Source organism: Dipodomys merriami, unplaced genomic scaffold (assembly GCF_024711535.1).
Source record: "Dipodomys merriami isolate MVZ:Mamm:240054 unplaced genomic scaffold, mDipMer1.0.p SCAF_1, whole genome shotgun sequence".
NCBI lineage: Eukaryota > Metazoa > Chordata > Mammalia > Rodentia > Heteromyidae > Dipodomys > Dipodomys merriami.
The window spans coordinates 19,249,710-19,266,535 of NW_027202270.1; the positions used below are offsets into that span (position 1 = coordinate 19,249,710).

At 38.7% G+C, this 16,826-nt stretch overlaps 1 protein-coding gene across 2 annotated transcripts in view; it reads right to left on the minus strand.

Annotated features, from left to right (window-relative positions):
- Nucleotides 1–16,826, minus strand: part of Xrcc5 (X-ray repair cross complementing 5) — a 98,598-nt gene that overhangs the window by 79,825 nt on the left and 1,947 nt on the right. Inside the window, exons 1-8 of one of the 2 annotated variants that reach the window (XM_070017614.1) lie at nt 15,922–16,155; nt 14,043–14,156; nt 11,257–11,440; nt 9,762–9,810; nt 8,310–8,432; nt 5,615–5,806; nt 2,406–2,520; nt 64–202 (exon numbers count right to left, since the gene is read on the minus strand). In XM_070017614.1, coding sequence (XP_069873715.1) covers nt 64–202; nt 2,406–2,520; nt 5,615–5,806; nt 8,310–8,432; nt 9,762–9,810; nt 11,257–11,440; nt 14,043–14,156; nt 15,922–16,014 — 1,009 coding nt within the window. In that variant the 5' untranslated portion in view covers nt 16,015–16,155. Of the gene's footprint in view, nt 1–63; nt 203–2,405; nt 2,521–5,614; nt 5,807–8,309; nt 8,433–9,761; nt 9,811–11,256; nt 11,441–14,042; nt 14,157–15,921; nt 16,156–16,826 lie in introns of those variants that run through there. The other variant, XM_070017623.1, reaches the window with a different exon arrangement.

Genomic DNA, 16,826 nt, shown 5'->3' on the forward strand with positions numbered 1-16,826 from the left:
CTGCCTCACACCATCTTGAAGACAATCTCTTTTAAGCAAAAGTGCAAACTCTTCCCAGCATACCTTGAATAATATCCTCTTTGGAAACTTCTGTTTCATCATCATCATTTAAGCAATAAACTGTTTCTCTTCGTACATCTTCTTTCTTAAGGGTTCTTGCATCCACAATTATCCAAGTCTTTCTAACTTTTGTCTGTATAATCTTATCTCCAAATGACAAATAAATGGAAAAATAAGGAAAGACTGGATTCTCGTTGATAGCAGATGAAAACCTAATGTGCTCTCTCGTTCAAAAACAAACACTCAGCATAATTACTCTAGTTATATTGTTTTGAAGTTTTTTTTCTTGCCTATTATGCAAATCCTTAGTTTAGTTCCTAATAGAAACACCTTATAATTATTTCTACTTTTCATTTTTCCCCTAAGATAATCTGCAGATTATTATTAATACCTGGATAAATATACTCCTTATACAAAACCCTCAGACTGTCTAATAAAGGGGACTGTATACTATTTTTCCAATAAAAAGAAATCAATAGATTTTGAGAAGAAAATCAAAATAGTAAAGGAGAGACTATTCATATATCTAGGGACACTATTCTAAGCCTTGATAGAACCCAAATAAATATTTAGCTCCAAGTTTCTCATGATATGGGCTGGGAATGTGGCTTAGGGGTAGAGTGCTTGCCTCACATGCATGAAGCACTGGGTTGATTCCTCTGTACCACATAAACAGAAAAGGCCAGAAGTAGCGCTGTGGCTCAAGTGACAGAGTGCTAGCCTTGAGCAAAAGAAACTCAGTGACAGTGCTCAGGCCCTGAGTTCAAGCCCCAGGACTGAAGCAAAAAAAAAAAAAAAAAAAAAAAAAAGCCATGAGCCAGTGGTTCACACCTGTAATCCTAGCTACTCAGGAGACTGAGATCTGAGGATCATGGTTCAAAGCCAGCCAGGGCAGGAAAGTCCATGAGAGTCTTATCTCCAATAACCCACTGGAAAACTGGAAGTGGCCCTGTGGCTCAAGTGGTAAAGCGCTTGCCTTGAGCTGAAGAGATGAGGGACAGTGCCCAGGCCCAGAGTTCAAGCCCCATGACTGGGAGAAAAAAAAAAAAAATTCTCATGATATATCATGTGTTTGAAAGAAAGTACTGAAATACATGTTTTTATATTTATTTTTTATACTGAAAAAAACTTCTGACCAGGCACTGGTGGCTCACCCCTGTAATCCTAGCTACTTAGGAGGCTGAGATCTGAGGATCACAGTTCAAAGCCAGCCCAGGCAGAAAAGTCTGTAAGACTCTTATCTCCAATTAACCACCAGAAAACCAGAAGTGGCGCTATGGTAGAGCACTAGCCTTGAGCTGAAGAACTCAGGGACAGCACCCAGGCCCAGAGTTCAGGCCCCTGGACAAAAACAAAACAAAACAAAACAGCTGGGCACCGGTGGCTCACACCTGAAATCCTAGCTACTCAGAAGGCTGAGATCTGAGGATCGCAGTTCAAAGCCAGCCTGGGCAGGAAAGTCTGTGAGACTCTTACCTCCAATAAACCACTCAGAAAACTGGAAGTGGCGCTGTGGCTCAAGTGATAGAGTGCTAGCCTTGGGCGAAAGAAGCTCAGTGACAGTGCTCAGGCCCAGAGTTCAAGCCCCACGACCAATAAAAGAAAAAAGAAAAATAAAAGAGAGAGAGAGAAAGAAAAAAGAGAGAGAGAGGAAGGAAGGAAGGAAGGAAGGAAGGGAGGGAGGGAGGGAGGGAGGGACGGGAAAGGGAAAAGGAAAAGGAAAGGGAAAGGGAGAGGGAAAGGGAAAGGGAAAAGGAACAGGAAGAGGAAGAGGAAGAGGAAAAGGAAAAGGAAAAGGAAAGGAAAGGAGGAAGCTCATGTTGGGGCTTGGGAAAGACATGCTTACTCATACTAGACTTTCATCAAATAATCATCACCAGCAACTCACTCTTGAAACTGTGCTATTATGTACAAATGTACATGTATTACAAAATGCAATTTCACACTAACAGCTCACCAGTTTTTGACATTTTAGATGCTACTCCTCTCAGATCACTAATAAGTAACTTAGGTGTGAAGAAATCTTCAAACTCTGAACTCTGGTATGTCAACTACATTCCTGACATATTACAATGACAAGTTGATTCATTATTTTTCTTCCAAAAAGACAGAAAAGCCCAAAGAGAAAGAAGAAAAACTCAAACTATATTATACACAATTCTTAAAACTTCTCTTGCTAGCATGCCTTTTTATATAAAAAGCTAAACAAAGATTAAATAAAAAGGGAGCACTGCCAGAGAAGCAGTAATTATGCTCTGAATAACCCACACATGAATTGCCAGCTCCTTACATAAGCATCTTGATCTGCTTTAACATTATTTTTTAAATGTCTACTTGTTACTTACCGATTTATAAGCCACAATCCTTATAGACAAATTGGAGCCAATGGTCAGTTGGCAGGGCCAGGGCATGGAACGCCTCTCAATTTTCTTAAAGGCATTCAGTTGTCGCAGGCTCTCACTTTATAAATAAAAATATAAAATGAAACATGCCTAGATGATGATGCACTTACTTTCCCTGAATGAGAAATGAACTGTTGATGATTATAAAGAGAACAGCAGGGGATGGCAGGAAAATGACAACCAAAAGTTGAGAGAGAGCCAACACAAGTGAGTTGGCTTAGAAGGAAGTCAAACTGGGATTTACTATACTGACAGGTGAAAAGGAACAGCTTTATCTTTCTTTATTCAACCGTTTCTTTAACTCTGCCAGTGGCTCTTAATATTTTTTTAGGACCAAGACACCCTGGAGCATATGGTAAAAATGCATTTACAAATAAGTTGATACACAATGTAAAAGGTTCACAAAAAACAACAGACATAAGGATAAGAACATCTACTCTGAATGGGGAGGGAAGGGATGGTAGGGGAAAAACAAAGGAGGGTGTAACAATGCTCAATAGGAAATAGACTCATTACCTTGCTCATGTAACTGTAACCCCGATGTACAATATCTTTACAATAAAAATATATTAAAAGAAAAAATAAGGGGCTGGGAAAGTGGCTCAGTGGTAGAGCGCTTGCCTTGCATGCCTGAGGCCCCGGGTTTGATTCCTCAGCACCACATAAGTAATAAGAAAAAAAGCTGGAAGTGGCGCTGTGGCTCAAGTGGTAGAGCACTAGCCGTTCAGGCCCCACAACCAGACCAAAAAGAAAAAAGGAAAAAGAAAAAAAGAAAAAACAAAAAGAACATCTGCTCTGGGATATCAGAGGAGCCCCACTAGAACCTCCTTGCTCAAAACACGGACAATTCATTTCTTAAAGCCAATTGTTTTGCTGGGCGCCGGTGGCTTACACCTGTAATCCTAGCTACTGAGATCTGAGGATTGTGGTTCAAAGCCAGCTCAGGCAGGAAATTCCCTGAGACTCTTATCTCCAATAAACCACCAGAAAACCAGAAGTGGCACTGTGGCTCAAGTGGTAGAGTGCTAGCCTTGAGCAGAAGAGCTGAGAGACAGTGCCCAGGCCTCCTAGAGTTCAAGCCCCACAACCGACCAAAAAAAAAAAAAAAAAAGCCAATTCTTTTAAATAAAAGATAGTATTTGTTTCTATATGCATACAAAACAAAGTTAAGTAACAACTACTAGGGGATAAAGGAAATTAGTATTCTATATTTAGTCTTTTAAAGGAAAAAACTCTATGTTTTTTTATTAGTGGGAAGGAGGGCTGAAGGAGGGAAAGGTACTGCTTCATTTAAACAAAAGTAAAGATCACTTCTATTTTTATCAGTTACCCATCAAATCCAACAGAGAAGATTATAGACAAGGTAGTATCTGTGGTATTCATTAAGATAAAGGGCAAAGGAATTAATGACCAACTACACTTACCACACAACCCAGGCCTTACGGTTGATTTTCTTGGTACACATGAAGTGCAGATATAGGAAGAAGTAGAGAACTATCTTACATTATCCACTGAGTTATGGACAGGGAGATTTCAAAAGACTATTTCTTCATCAATTTACAACAAATAATAGAACAGATAACACATCTGGCATACTGCTACCAAAATTTATAATACAGCTAGGCTATGAATTTGTTGGGGAACAAATGGGTCTGAGACAGGTCAACTCTGTCTCATAAGACATTACTAATTCAAGCATGAGTCAGGCCTAAAACCTTGATGGAGTATGGATTCCATTGTAGGGAAAAATTCTAAATATCAGAGTATAAGATATAACTTTCAAGAACAGCCAGATTCATTCTGCAGTAGAGTTAGATTTTACCAGGTAAAAGTCAAGTTGTCTTCCTAAGATCCTCACAGGGATAAATCTGCTCAAGTGCTGCTCAGTACAATCCACTTGTAATTATGCCTGCCCAATAGGCAACTAAGCACTTGAAATATGACTACTGTGACTGGTGGACCAAATTTCAAGATTTACTTAATTTTAACTAACGCAAATAGTCTCATGTGTCTACTGGCCACTATATTGGATGGCAAAGTGCTTGTCCACACCTTCATGGCAGACCCAAAGTCAAAGTTGCTTCAAATTGCTAGGACAATGAACAACAAATTCCCTGTTTGCTATGCTCTACAGAGGAAAAAAAAATTTTTAACAGTAATTTATATAGGCCTATAACTTTTCTTCATGTTACTATGGTTAATATGCTAGCTTAAGGCATATTCCCAAAACTGAAAGAGAAATAGCACACAAACATACCTGCACAGACTGTGACAAGAACACAAATTATTCCAAGATACTTAAGGTAAAGGATTCCTATTGAGTTTTTAGCAATCACTAGGAAATTACAACCCCATGTATAAACTTTCCATTTACCTATAATTTGTCAAGGGGGTTCATATTTACAAAATGAAGATGTACTACTTGTCAATTATGGCTCAACAGAATTTTTTTTTTTTTTGATCAGTCATAGAGCTTGAACTCTGGGCCTGGAAGCTGTCCTTCAGCTCTTCATCTCAAGGCAAGTTCTCTACCACTTGAGCCACATCACCACTTCCAGTTTTCTGGTGGTTAAGTCTCACAGACTTTCCTGCCCGGGCTGGCTCTGAACCGAGATCCTCAGATCTCAGCCTCCTGAGTAGCTAGGATTACAGGCGTGAGCCACCGGTGCCCAGCACCAGAAATATTTAAAAACATAATTAAGAAATAACTTAGAGCAGATATATATTACAGCTACTTAAAAATATTCTAGTTGCTGAATGTTTACTTTGAGAAGTTGGCCTATACTGCTTTTATTTTGTATATTGATTATTAAACTAGAATTTATTTATGAACATCAAACAGGTACTAGCCCTAAGAATCTGAGTTCACACAAGCCTGTAATCCCAGCAACTCAGGATGCTGAGATCAAAGAATCATGGTTCAAAGACAGCATGAGAAAAAAAAGTCCAAAACATTCTATCTCCAATTAACCAGCAAAAATCCCAACTGGAAGCATGGTTCAAGTGGTAGAGTGCCAGCTAGGAGCAAAAACTCTAGCAAGAGTACAAGGTCCGAGTTCAAATACCAACACACATACACACACAGGGGAGACCTGTGACTGAAAGAAATTTATGTAAGATTAAAAGTTGTCACCAGTGTCTTCACTTCTTACCTGAAGGAATAAATTTCATCCAGTCCATCTTCACCTTCTAAAGACATCATCATCTTTTCTACCATCTGAATACCTTCTTTTTGCTGCTTAGTAAATCCTTTTAGAGGAAAGGACGGTTCAGAGTGGTCCAAGCTGAAGTTGCCATCTCCTCTGTCCCCAGTTCCATCTTTCTTGCTGATGGAGAAAGGCAAACTATCCAGAAAAGACCAGCAATAGTTAAAAAGACAAGCTCTGATGCTAAATAATCTTGTTACTGTTACCATTAGCTATGAGAAAACAAGCATGTCAGTCAACTCACCAAACTTCATATTTTTCATCTACCAAATGACTTATCTACCTCACCCAATATTGTTTCAATTTCAAGTGACTAAAACTCCTTTAACTTAGTAACAGGGGGAAAAGGATATTTACCGGCTTACATAACAAAATAATTGAAAAAGCAGGCATGGCCTGAGGATCTCAAATGCCAGAATATCTGACACTCTCCATATGTTCAACCATATTTCACCTTCATTTGAAATCAATCAGTAAACCAACCATGCACCAAGTAATTATTAATGAATTCCTATACAGAAATCAGAAAGTTACTTGATATAAGGAAAACTAAACTTTATTATGTTTTACTCGTTATCTGAATTGAAACCAAAATTCGGTTGGTATTAATAGTCTTAAAAGCTATTAAATAATCAATATATAAACTGAAAAAAACACCAAAATGTTTTATGATAATACTTTATATGGGTAATATAAATGCTTTCATGAACACAATCCCATTTAATCCTTACATTAAAATATAGATTTCTATCTCCACTTTTTTTTAAAAGAAACTGAAGGAGTTTGGCCAAATTGAAATAATTTGGCCCAAACCACATAGCTAATAAAGAACAGAGCAAACAGTCACCTAACGGAAGGGCATGGTTCTTTCCACTGTAGCACACACTATCTTACTTTACCCCTGGAAACTAAAAGCTAAATAAACTAAAGGCTCTAATTTCTTGGAGAGCACTCAACATTGTCTGTGGTCATTCCAAAGAGGATGAATATTTTTTAAAGCAATTTCTCTATCATTTCACTTCCTGTATTTAAAATGAGGCTTTTGTTTGTAGGTTTTCTACATACAAGCATAATAGATTTGAGTGGCCCACATTTCCTATCAGATATAAAGCTCCTCAGGAGCAAGGAATAGCACATAGGGCTTACTTTAGGTGTCTGGTTTTGCCATAGCATTAACCAGAAGAGAAAAATGACATGAAAAAATAGAGTCAAAATTTTATCTTAGAAAAGAAGTTATAGTAGCATTTCTTTCTAGTCCCTATTTGATCAGAAGTAAGTTTCTCAATAGTCAGTAGAAACTGAAAACTAAGTTCAAGGACCAAGCAATCTAATCCAACTAGAACAATCAATCATATATGACTATATCAAACAACAAAATCATAAACTCTTTATGTTGGTGGGTTTTAACACAAGAAAACCTATTTCCTAAAAACAACAACAACAAAAACACAACTAGTCAAATAGTGAGCAATAGATGAAAAGGTTGTCTCTCTTTTCTACACACTTTGCTGTGAGGCACACACCAAGAAATAAACAGATAAGAAGCTTCCCTTTAAAAGAGCAGTATGGTATGCTTCAGCCTTTCAGAAGCAACTTGAGTTCATGAACAAGGAATAGGAAACAGAAACTAAGCTGGGATTCTGAAGTACTGAAAAAAATAATTCAATTAGAAGTGTCACTTCAAAAGTACTTAATCTCTCTGAAGTACTATCTTAAGTACCAGTTTGATGGAGTATTCTGAACTTCTTTTCCTATAGTCCTACAGAAAGGAGATGTCTCTTAACAGTCTTAAGAGGTGTGTGTGTGTGTGTGTATGTGTGTGTGTGTGTGTGACAGAGAGAAAGAGAGAGAGAGAGACAGAGAGAGAGAGATTCTTAATTCCCTATGCTAGACATTTTAAGAAGCCAAAAGCTTACCTCTAGCTACTGACATCTTAGTATACCTTCTCAGTTTGGAAAAATGAATGTCCTAGAAGATTGATAATTCAACATCTTATGTTATCACTCTATTTTCACCAAAAATGGAACAAAAAATAGGTTTCAAAGAAATAGGTTGAAAAGAAATTTTTTATTCGGGCATGTAAGACAGAAAAAGTAATTCACAGGAGGGAACATTCAGGTTATTATGAGAGAATGGACTCTCCCTAAAAAATTGTGAAATACGCATTTTCTTCACAAATTTGTTGCCCATCTCTTAAGTTATAAAAGTACATTGTATTTTATATATGTTACTGCATCCTTTAGATCTGAGGAAATACTAAATATAAATATCTATGAATGGAAAAAGTACTCCTAGCTTGACACCTTTGTTTCCCAAATCTGATGAGCTTGGTTCTCTGAACTATTTAAGAAAGTATCAATCTGATAACTACTGCATAAAGTTTTTATTTAAATGTTTTGTGCTGTTTTTACTATTCAAAGCACAAAACAATGATTTGCTACTGAGCTCAATTATTCTGTATCATAGTGACTCTCATCTCCATGAAAACAGAATAACCAGTAAAGCTCAATTCTTAGTCATCTGACCAATCCCAACTATGCTACAGAGGAAGATTCCAATGAACCAAGCATTTGACAAGGTCCCCACTCACTACATTAGAGATGACAAGATTTTTCTGCATACATGATTCTTAGGATCTTACAAGAATTGCAGGGAGATGCCAGATTTCTTCAGGTTTTGAATTATAATATCCACTTGGTCTTTGCTGAATGGACTGCTCAGGTCAGTGAACACTTCAATATGCCTCTTCTCAAACTTCTTTCCTCTGAAATGAGGAGATATCATATTAACAACTCATTCTCCTGAATTAATTTGTACAAATTCAAATAAAACTTGGTCAATGAGCAGAGATAGGCTAAGGACTAAGTCCATATACAATTACTAAATGATTAGATTCTAAAAGCCTACATATTTTGGGTGCTCAGTTGAGTTCCTATCAAACACATAATCAATCCTGGCAGATGTCCTACTTAAAACATCTTGGGAGGAAAATTGCCAACATCATAAAAATACATGTTTCTGAATCCCTAACTCAAAATACTAACACTTAAAGATGCAATGACTGATGTAAAGATTCCTGTCCAGTCTTCATGTGTACAAAGTGTTAACAAGGAACTCTTCTACAGTAACATAACTTCAGTCTATCAGGTTCATGTTCTAAACACCTGCTCCAATTCTATGCACAGAATTACTGGCAGGATGTGCCATAGGACTGTACAAAAAGTAAGAAATAATAATATAGATGCAGGCCTGGGATTTTAGTACAAATGTTCCCAAACAGCCAAGGGGTGTGTGTGTATATGCATGTGTGTGCAAAGATATACGTTTTCAAGGCAGAGTAACTAAGTAAATAATGACTTCAAAAGTTGCTCAGAGTTAGTATACACAAAATATCACTTATAGATCATACCATTTAGAACTATTGGAAGTTTTTGGTCATTAGTTTTAAGTCAAATAATAAAAACTGAAATAAGCCAAATGCTTGTTTTTCCCAGAGATAAATTTCTACCAAATGTAGTATTTTTTCTCTTTAAACTTTTAAAAACTAGAAGTTGAAGCTGGGCACTGGTGTCTAGTGGCTAGCCTACAATCCTACTCACTCAGGAGGCTGAAATCTGAAGATCACAGTTCCAAGCCAAACCAGCCTAGGCAAAAAAGTCTGTGAGAATCTATCTCCAATAAACTACTCAAAAAAACCTGGAAGTGGAGCTCTGGCTCAAGTGGTAGAGTGCTAGCCCTGAGTGAAATAAACTCAAGGATAGTGCCTCGACGCTTAGACCCTGAGTACAAGCCCCAGGAAAACACACACACACACACACACACACACACACACACACACACACACACACACACACACACACACACACACACACACACACACACACACACACACACACACACACACACACACACACACACACACACACACGAACAAAAAAAAAACCACTTAGAAGTTGAACCACTGAATTGTATCAGATATCCATTTTGCCATATAAACATATTACCTGTTTAACAATAAATCACAAAGTACAACCAATCCATATAGTTTTAGCAGAAAGGCTCATTTCTAGCTTTTTTCAGATGAAACACTTACACAGTTTCACGCTGAATCACATCCATGCACACGATGAGGGCATCCAGAACTCTGCTAGTTAAGGGTAGTAAGAGCACCAAACAATCCCTGCATGCCCAAATTTGTATTCCCCATCTCCACAAACAACAACTTTTTATTTTTATCCCAGAGGAGCTGGGAATTGTAGACATTGGACTATGTGATAACCAAAAAAAAAAAACAAAAAAAAACACCTAAACTACTAGCACTTACTCAAGTGCCTTTCTTCTAAAAATTTACTCATAACCATATTCAGAAATGTTATAGACCCAAAGTATAAATCCTGACACACATAGTGGGACAAAGAAAATAAGCAAAAGGTAATCTCACATATTTCACTCATTAAACCAAAAAATGCCGTTTAATAGTACCTTTAACTTATTTTTGGTGATCACAGTCCATTCTCAAATATGAAGCCTTAATGCAGCATTTATAATTCACTTCCAACACAACAGCACCTCCCAGTGACCAGAAATGGTACTAATTTTGTGAAAGATGCCCAAGCCTTTAAAATTAGTTTAGGGGCTGGGAAGGTGGCTCAGTGGTAGAGCTAGTGCTGCATGAGGCCTTGGGTTCGATTCGTCAGCACCAAATAAGCAAAAAGAAAAAAAGACGGAAATGGCGCTGTGGCTCAAGTGGTAGAGTGCTAGCCTTGAGCTGAAGAACTGAGGGACAGTGCCCAGGCCCAGAGTTCAGGCCCCACAACCGGACCCAAAAATAAATAAATAAATAAATAAATAAATAAATAAATAAATAAATAAATAAATAAATAAAATTAGTTTAGATGGGGAAAAACATTTAGTTTAGATGTTAGAAATTGGAAATCTCAGTTTGGATATTAACCTAATTTTCACCCAATAGCATCCTCCATTAAAGGGCAGAGAGAGCTAAAACTATAAACTTTTAACAAGTTTTTTTTCTATTTTCAAATATTTTGGTTTTACTTCTAAACTTATTTTGTTTTTGTGCTGGTCTTGGGCTTGAACTCAGGCTCTTTGGCTCAAGGCTAGTGTTCTACCACTTGAGCTACAATTCTATTCCTGGTATTTTTGGTGTTTGGAGGTAAGAGTCTCATGGACTTTCCTGCTTGGGCTGGCTTTGAAACATGATCCTCGGATTTCAGGCCTTCTGAGTAGCCAGGATTACAGGCATGAGCCACAGGCACTTGGCACTTCCACACATTTAACCAGAACCAGAACCAAACCCTCTATAGATGGTCAATATGCATGTACATTTCCTATCATTTTTCCTTACCTTTACCTCTCAATCCCTTTATATCACTAATACAAAGAGCAAGTAGAAGACCTGAAGTCAGGCATCCAACCTGATTAAATCTTAACACATATTACCTTTCTCTCCAGAGCAAAAAATCCCTAGTTGCTCAGAGCTGGGACTCTGAGAGAGCCTCCCCAGATTGTATTACGATTTCTCAGATTAAAGGAAATTTCTTCCATCTTCTCTGGTTAAAAAAGGATACAGTCGGCTTGTTGAGAACCTGGTTGGATTTTGTTTTCAATGTCCTCCAGCAAGTCAAAATCTGGTAGCATCAGGTGTCTGTGCACTGTGATGTTTTGATACTGGTCCCCTCTAGCAAGGCTATTCTCAGTGCCATCTGTACCAAACAGGACTAAGGCAATCTCATCCTTGCTCTCAGAAAACACCTACAGAAGAGTATAAGAAGGCTGAAAACCATATTAGAACCACCTGAGGCACTAAGATATCTAAGCTTCAGGAAGTATGTCCCTAGAGTCATAGAAATAGATGAAACTTGGGTCTTATTGACAATGACAAGGTTGTCTTTATTTCAGTTCAAGTAAGTGTAAGGGAATGGGTAAGGAGTAAATGCTCTTGATGACTTCATGGCAAGGCAGAATCTCTTTTTTTTTCTTTCCTGTCAGTTATGAGGCTTGAACTCAGGGCCTGGGTGCTTTCCTTGAGCTCTTCAGCTCAAGAGGAGTACTTCACTACTTGAGCCACAGTGCCACTTCCAGTTTTCTGGTGGTTTATTAGAGATAAGAGTCTCACAGACTTTCCAGCCCAGGCTGGCTTTGAACCATGATTCTCAGCTCTTAGCCTCCCGAGTAGCTAGGATTACAGGCCTGAGCCACGGATACCTGGCTAGACTCTAATTCATTGTTGTTGTGTTGTTCTTTGGTGCTGGTCCTAGGGCTTGGGCACTGTCCCTGAGCTTTTGTGCTCAAGGCTTGAACTCTACCACATTGAGCTAAAGCTCTATTTCTGGATTTTTAGTAGATAATTGGAGATAAGATGTCTCACAGACTTACTGTACTGGCTTTGCACCACAAACCTTCCTCATATCTCAGCCTCCTGAGTAGTTATGATTATAAGTATGAACTACCAATACCTGGACAAACTTAATTATTAATGAAAACTAATTATGGATAATTTGAAGATGTTAGCCTGTCTTTCTAGAATATCTACTCAAAGTTACCATTTCCATTCAAAGTTACCATTTTAAAAGACCAATAGTTATCTAGGCTCTTGCCTGGCTGAAATTTGAGGACTTCAATTCAAAGCCAGCCCAGGCAGGAAAGTCCATGAAATTTTTAACTCCAATAAACCAACAAAAGGCCAGAAGTGGAGATGTGGCAGAGCTCCAGCCTTGAATGAGAAAGCTAAGCATAGCACCTGAGTCCTGCGTTCAAGCCCAGTATCAACACTCACACATACACATGCACAAATAATCTGCAAGTTAATATTCCATATTCCAAAATATTACTTATGAATACTTATGCCAAAATAGTATAAATTATGCATAGTGATAACTACTTAAAGCTAAGGAAAAGGAAAGAAAGTAGGAAAGGCTTGAAGGTCGTCTATAATACACGACATTTTAGTTTTGAAGAAAATAAGGAAAGGGCTGGGAATGTAGTTTAGTGGTAGAGTGCTTGCCTAGCATGCATAAAACCCAGAATTCAACTCCTCAATACCATAAAAAAGGAAGTGGTGCTGTGGCTCAAATGCTAGCTTTGAACAAAAGAAGCTCAGGGACAGTGCCCAGGCCCTGAGTTCAAGCCCCAGGACTGACGAAAGGAAGGAAGGAAGGAAGGGAGGGACGGAGGGTAGGAGGAAGGGAGGGAGGGAGAGAGAGAGAGAGAGAGAGAAACAAAGAAACAAAGAAACAAAGAGAGAAAGAGAGAAGGAAAGAAAGAAAGAAAGAAAGAAAGAAAGAAAGAAAGAAAGAAAGAAAGAAAGAAAGAAAGAAAGAAAGAAAGAGAAAAACGGTTCAAAAGTTCACCTCAAAGCAAGATAATCCTGCTCCAATCAGAAAACACCAAGTATGGAAAAAAAAATTGGAGGGAAGTAGAGGAATGGACACAGATTTTATCTTCCAGCTTCCTAGATTCACTTTAGTTCTCATGGAAGAGGCAGAATAAAACAATAAATAAATAAAGTACTGCTTCTCTCAAAACAACAGCAATAAAATACCCTATGGGTTGAAGGTATGGCTCAGTGGTTGAGCATCTGCTTCATATTGGTAGGCCCTGGATTTATAATCCTTAGTACATTTTTTTAAAGCCTCTGCACTATACTAAGATATAGCAGTACTATTTCAATAACAAAATACACATCAATAACCAAAGATGGGTTGCTAGCACTCTCTTTCTTGATACCTCAAGAACTCTAGGTCATAAGACTAAAAGATCTAGAATGATAGTTGAGATGCAATAATGCCCAAGAAAGTAACAACACCCAGAAAAACAGCAGAGGTGTCTAGGAGGGGCTGCAGCTCCCAGTGAATGAACCAGGGCCTTAGCAAACTTGGCAGTTGAGGTAAAAATCAGAAGAGGTAAAAATAAGAGCTAAAAATTTCATAGTGTTTGAAATATGCCAAGTACTCTTCTAAGCACTTATCTACATCCTCTCTGTTTTCAATGCTATGTGAGAGGCATTATTATTTTCTCATTTTATGAACGGGGCATTGAGACACTGTGACAGATGGCATCAAGACAGCCACCATGAATTCCTTTTCTGGCTCTAGCTATTGTACTTTTAAACATTACTTTATACCGCCTTGTCTGATAAAAACTGAAACATCCAGTGAATGAGCCAGAACAGGAAAACAAAAATCAGACTCCAGTGGTAGGTGAACTTGTATGTAAAGGCATGAAAAAGAACGTCCCAGATTTCTGACAACACTGAGGCTGGACATTAGGAGGAGACTGGTATTTCACATTAGTAGATAAAGCCGACAAATCGTTAAAACAAAGATTACAAGCTCAAGATCAGGCTGAAATTTACCTGTCGCTGGATAAACATGGTCATCACCTTCTTTGCTTGTTCAAATGGGGTCTCTTTACCAGGAAAGGAGTTATTCATAGTAAAGCCCACGTCCATACACAGCACAACAGCTGCCTAGAAACGAAGTCCAAAACAGAATATGAGAAAATAAGTCATTAAAAAAGATTCTGAGAGGCTGGAAATGTGGCTTAGTGGTAGAGTGCTTGCTTAGCATGCATGAAGTCCTGGGTTCAATTCCTTAGTACCACATAAACAGAAAAAGCTGGAAGTGGTGCTGGGCTCAGTAGTAGAATGCTAGCCTTAGAAGCTCGGGGACAGTGTGCAGGCCCTGAACTCAAGCCACAGGACTGGGAGAAAAAAAAAAAAAAGATTCTGAGCCTGGCACTGGTAGCTCATAACTGAGGAGGCTGAGATCTGAGGATCTCATTTCCAAACCAGCGCAGGCCAGAAAGTCTCTGAGCCTCTTATCTCTAATTAACCACCAGAAAACCAGAAATACAGCTGTGGCTCTCAAAGTGGTAGAGTACTAGCCTTGATTAGAAAAGCTCTGGGTCAGTGCCTAGGCCCTTAGTTCAAGCCCATGACCAAAAAAAAAAAAAAATCAGATGACCAAAAAAAAAAAAAATCAGAATTATGACCCTTGCTTATGATACTCAAAGAACTTAGTTAGGCCAGGCAATAATAAAGGAGATGATCTGTTCTATATAGAGAATGCACGTACAACATTTAAAGTTTCACTTTATTTTTTTGGGGGGGGTCCGGTCGTAACTCTGGGCCTGGGCACTGTCCCTCAGCTCTTCAGCTCAAGGCTAGCCCTCTACCACTTGAGCCACAACACCACTTCCGGCTTTTTTCTTTTTGCTTATGTGGTGCTGAGGAATCGAACCCAGGGCCTCATGCATGCAAGGCAAGCACTCTACCACTGAGCCACCTTCCCAGCCCTAAAGATAATGCTTAAATTATCCTGATATATCCTAAAAGACAGAAAGCATTGCTTAGGGGAGGAGCATGTTCCAGGTAGCTACGGTATCTTTGGCCTGAGCCCCAGAATAAATTTATGGTAAAGAAATAGGAAGCCAACATGCAGAATATACTTGTCTAGCCCACTTGAACCTAACAAACATCAAACTGCAGTTAATCTGCAGACCTATGTGCATAAGAATAGATATTTTTGATGTAAGTTACTGAAAGGTTGGTTTGCTATTAAGTATTTGGGGGACATAGGTGACTATGTATGCTAAAATGATACAGCCTGACAATTTAAGTAAGGTTGTAAACTGAGGCTCTGGAATAACCAAGATACCAAATCTATTCTGGAAGACACAAGACACAACAAATACTGTCAGGACAATGCTATATGCAGACGTTTACGGTGGGTACTAAGAGGAATGAGATAAGCATCTACCCAACAGTGGGAGATGGAACAGAGAAGCATATGAGACAGAAAAGCCTTCTTGAATTTGATCTGTGGGTGAATTTAGAAAGTAAGGAGTCAAGCTGGGCACTGGTGGCTCTTGCCTAGAATCCTAGCTACTCAAGAAGGTAAGATCTGAGGATCAGGACTCAAAGCCAACCCAGGCAGGAAAGTCTATGAGACTCTTACCTTCAATTAAACATCAAAATGCCAAAAATGGAGCTATGGCTCAAATGGTGAAACATCAGCCTTGAGTGAAAAAGCCAAGCAAGAGAGTGAGGCCCTAAGTTCAAGCCCCAGTACTAATATACACACATACAGGAGTTAGGAGTTATATGTGTAAGGAGTAAGTTATAGGAATAAGAAAGTTACAGAGGGCACTGCATAAGCAAAGACACCAAGTCATTAGATGAGCCTCACAAAATAAAGCAGACAAACTAAGAAAGATATATGTAAAGTTCTTACCCTATTCTTGACATCCAAAATTACTTGAATATTAGTTGCAGAAGACATGAGGTAGAAGCAACTCACAATTTCAGAGTACACCTGATTCAACATTATAGTTGTTTTTTTTTTTTTTGGTCGGTCGTGAGGCTTGAACTCTGGGCCTAGGCGTTGTCCCTCAGCTCTTCAGCTCAAGGCGAGCGCTCTACCACTTGAGCTACAGCGCCACTTCCGGTTTTCTGGTGGTTTATTGGAGATAGGAGTCTCACGGTCTCTCCTGCCCAGGCTGGCTTTGAACCGCGATCCTCAGATCTCAGCCTCCTGAGTAGCTAGGATTACAGGCATGAGCCACCAGCGCCCGGCAACAACAACATTATAGTTTTTGCACTCTATCACACTAAATATTTTAGGCTGACTCAATAGTAGAATAGATTCCAAGAGTGGGGGGAGGAAAGAAAAGGTAATGAGGAGAGATAGGAAGGGATAGAGGGAGAAATGACAGAGGGAAAGAAGGAAGAGACCTAAGTTATAGACCCAGCTCTACTTTTAATTAGCTGTAAGTCCTTGGGAATGTCAGTTAACCTTAATGTTAAATCACTGAGGTACAAAACTATTGAAGTAGCTGTTTCCAGAAATAGTATTCCTTGACCCTGACTGCCCTTCTCTTCTATGTTTTGTACTGATCAGACGTAAGCAATTCTAAGTATCCTATGAGGAAGATTACCATTGGACATTTGATGAAGGATCTCGAAAATGTGACATAAAGAAAAAAACTGGATATTTGTGCCAAAGGGAGAACAATGAAGGGAACAGGTAGACTCTACTAAATGTTTGACAGCTGTCTTACGAAAGGATTGGTCTTCAGGAGAGGAAATAGGTTCAACAAATGGAAATTATGGGGAGACTCATTTGACTCAATGTAAGGG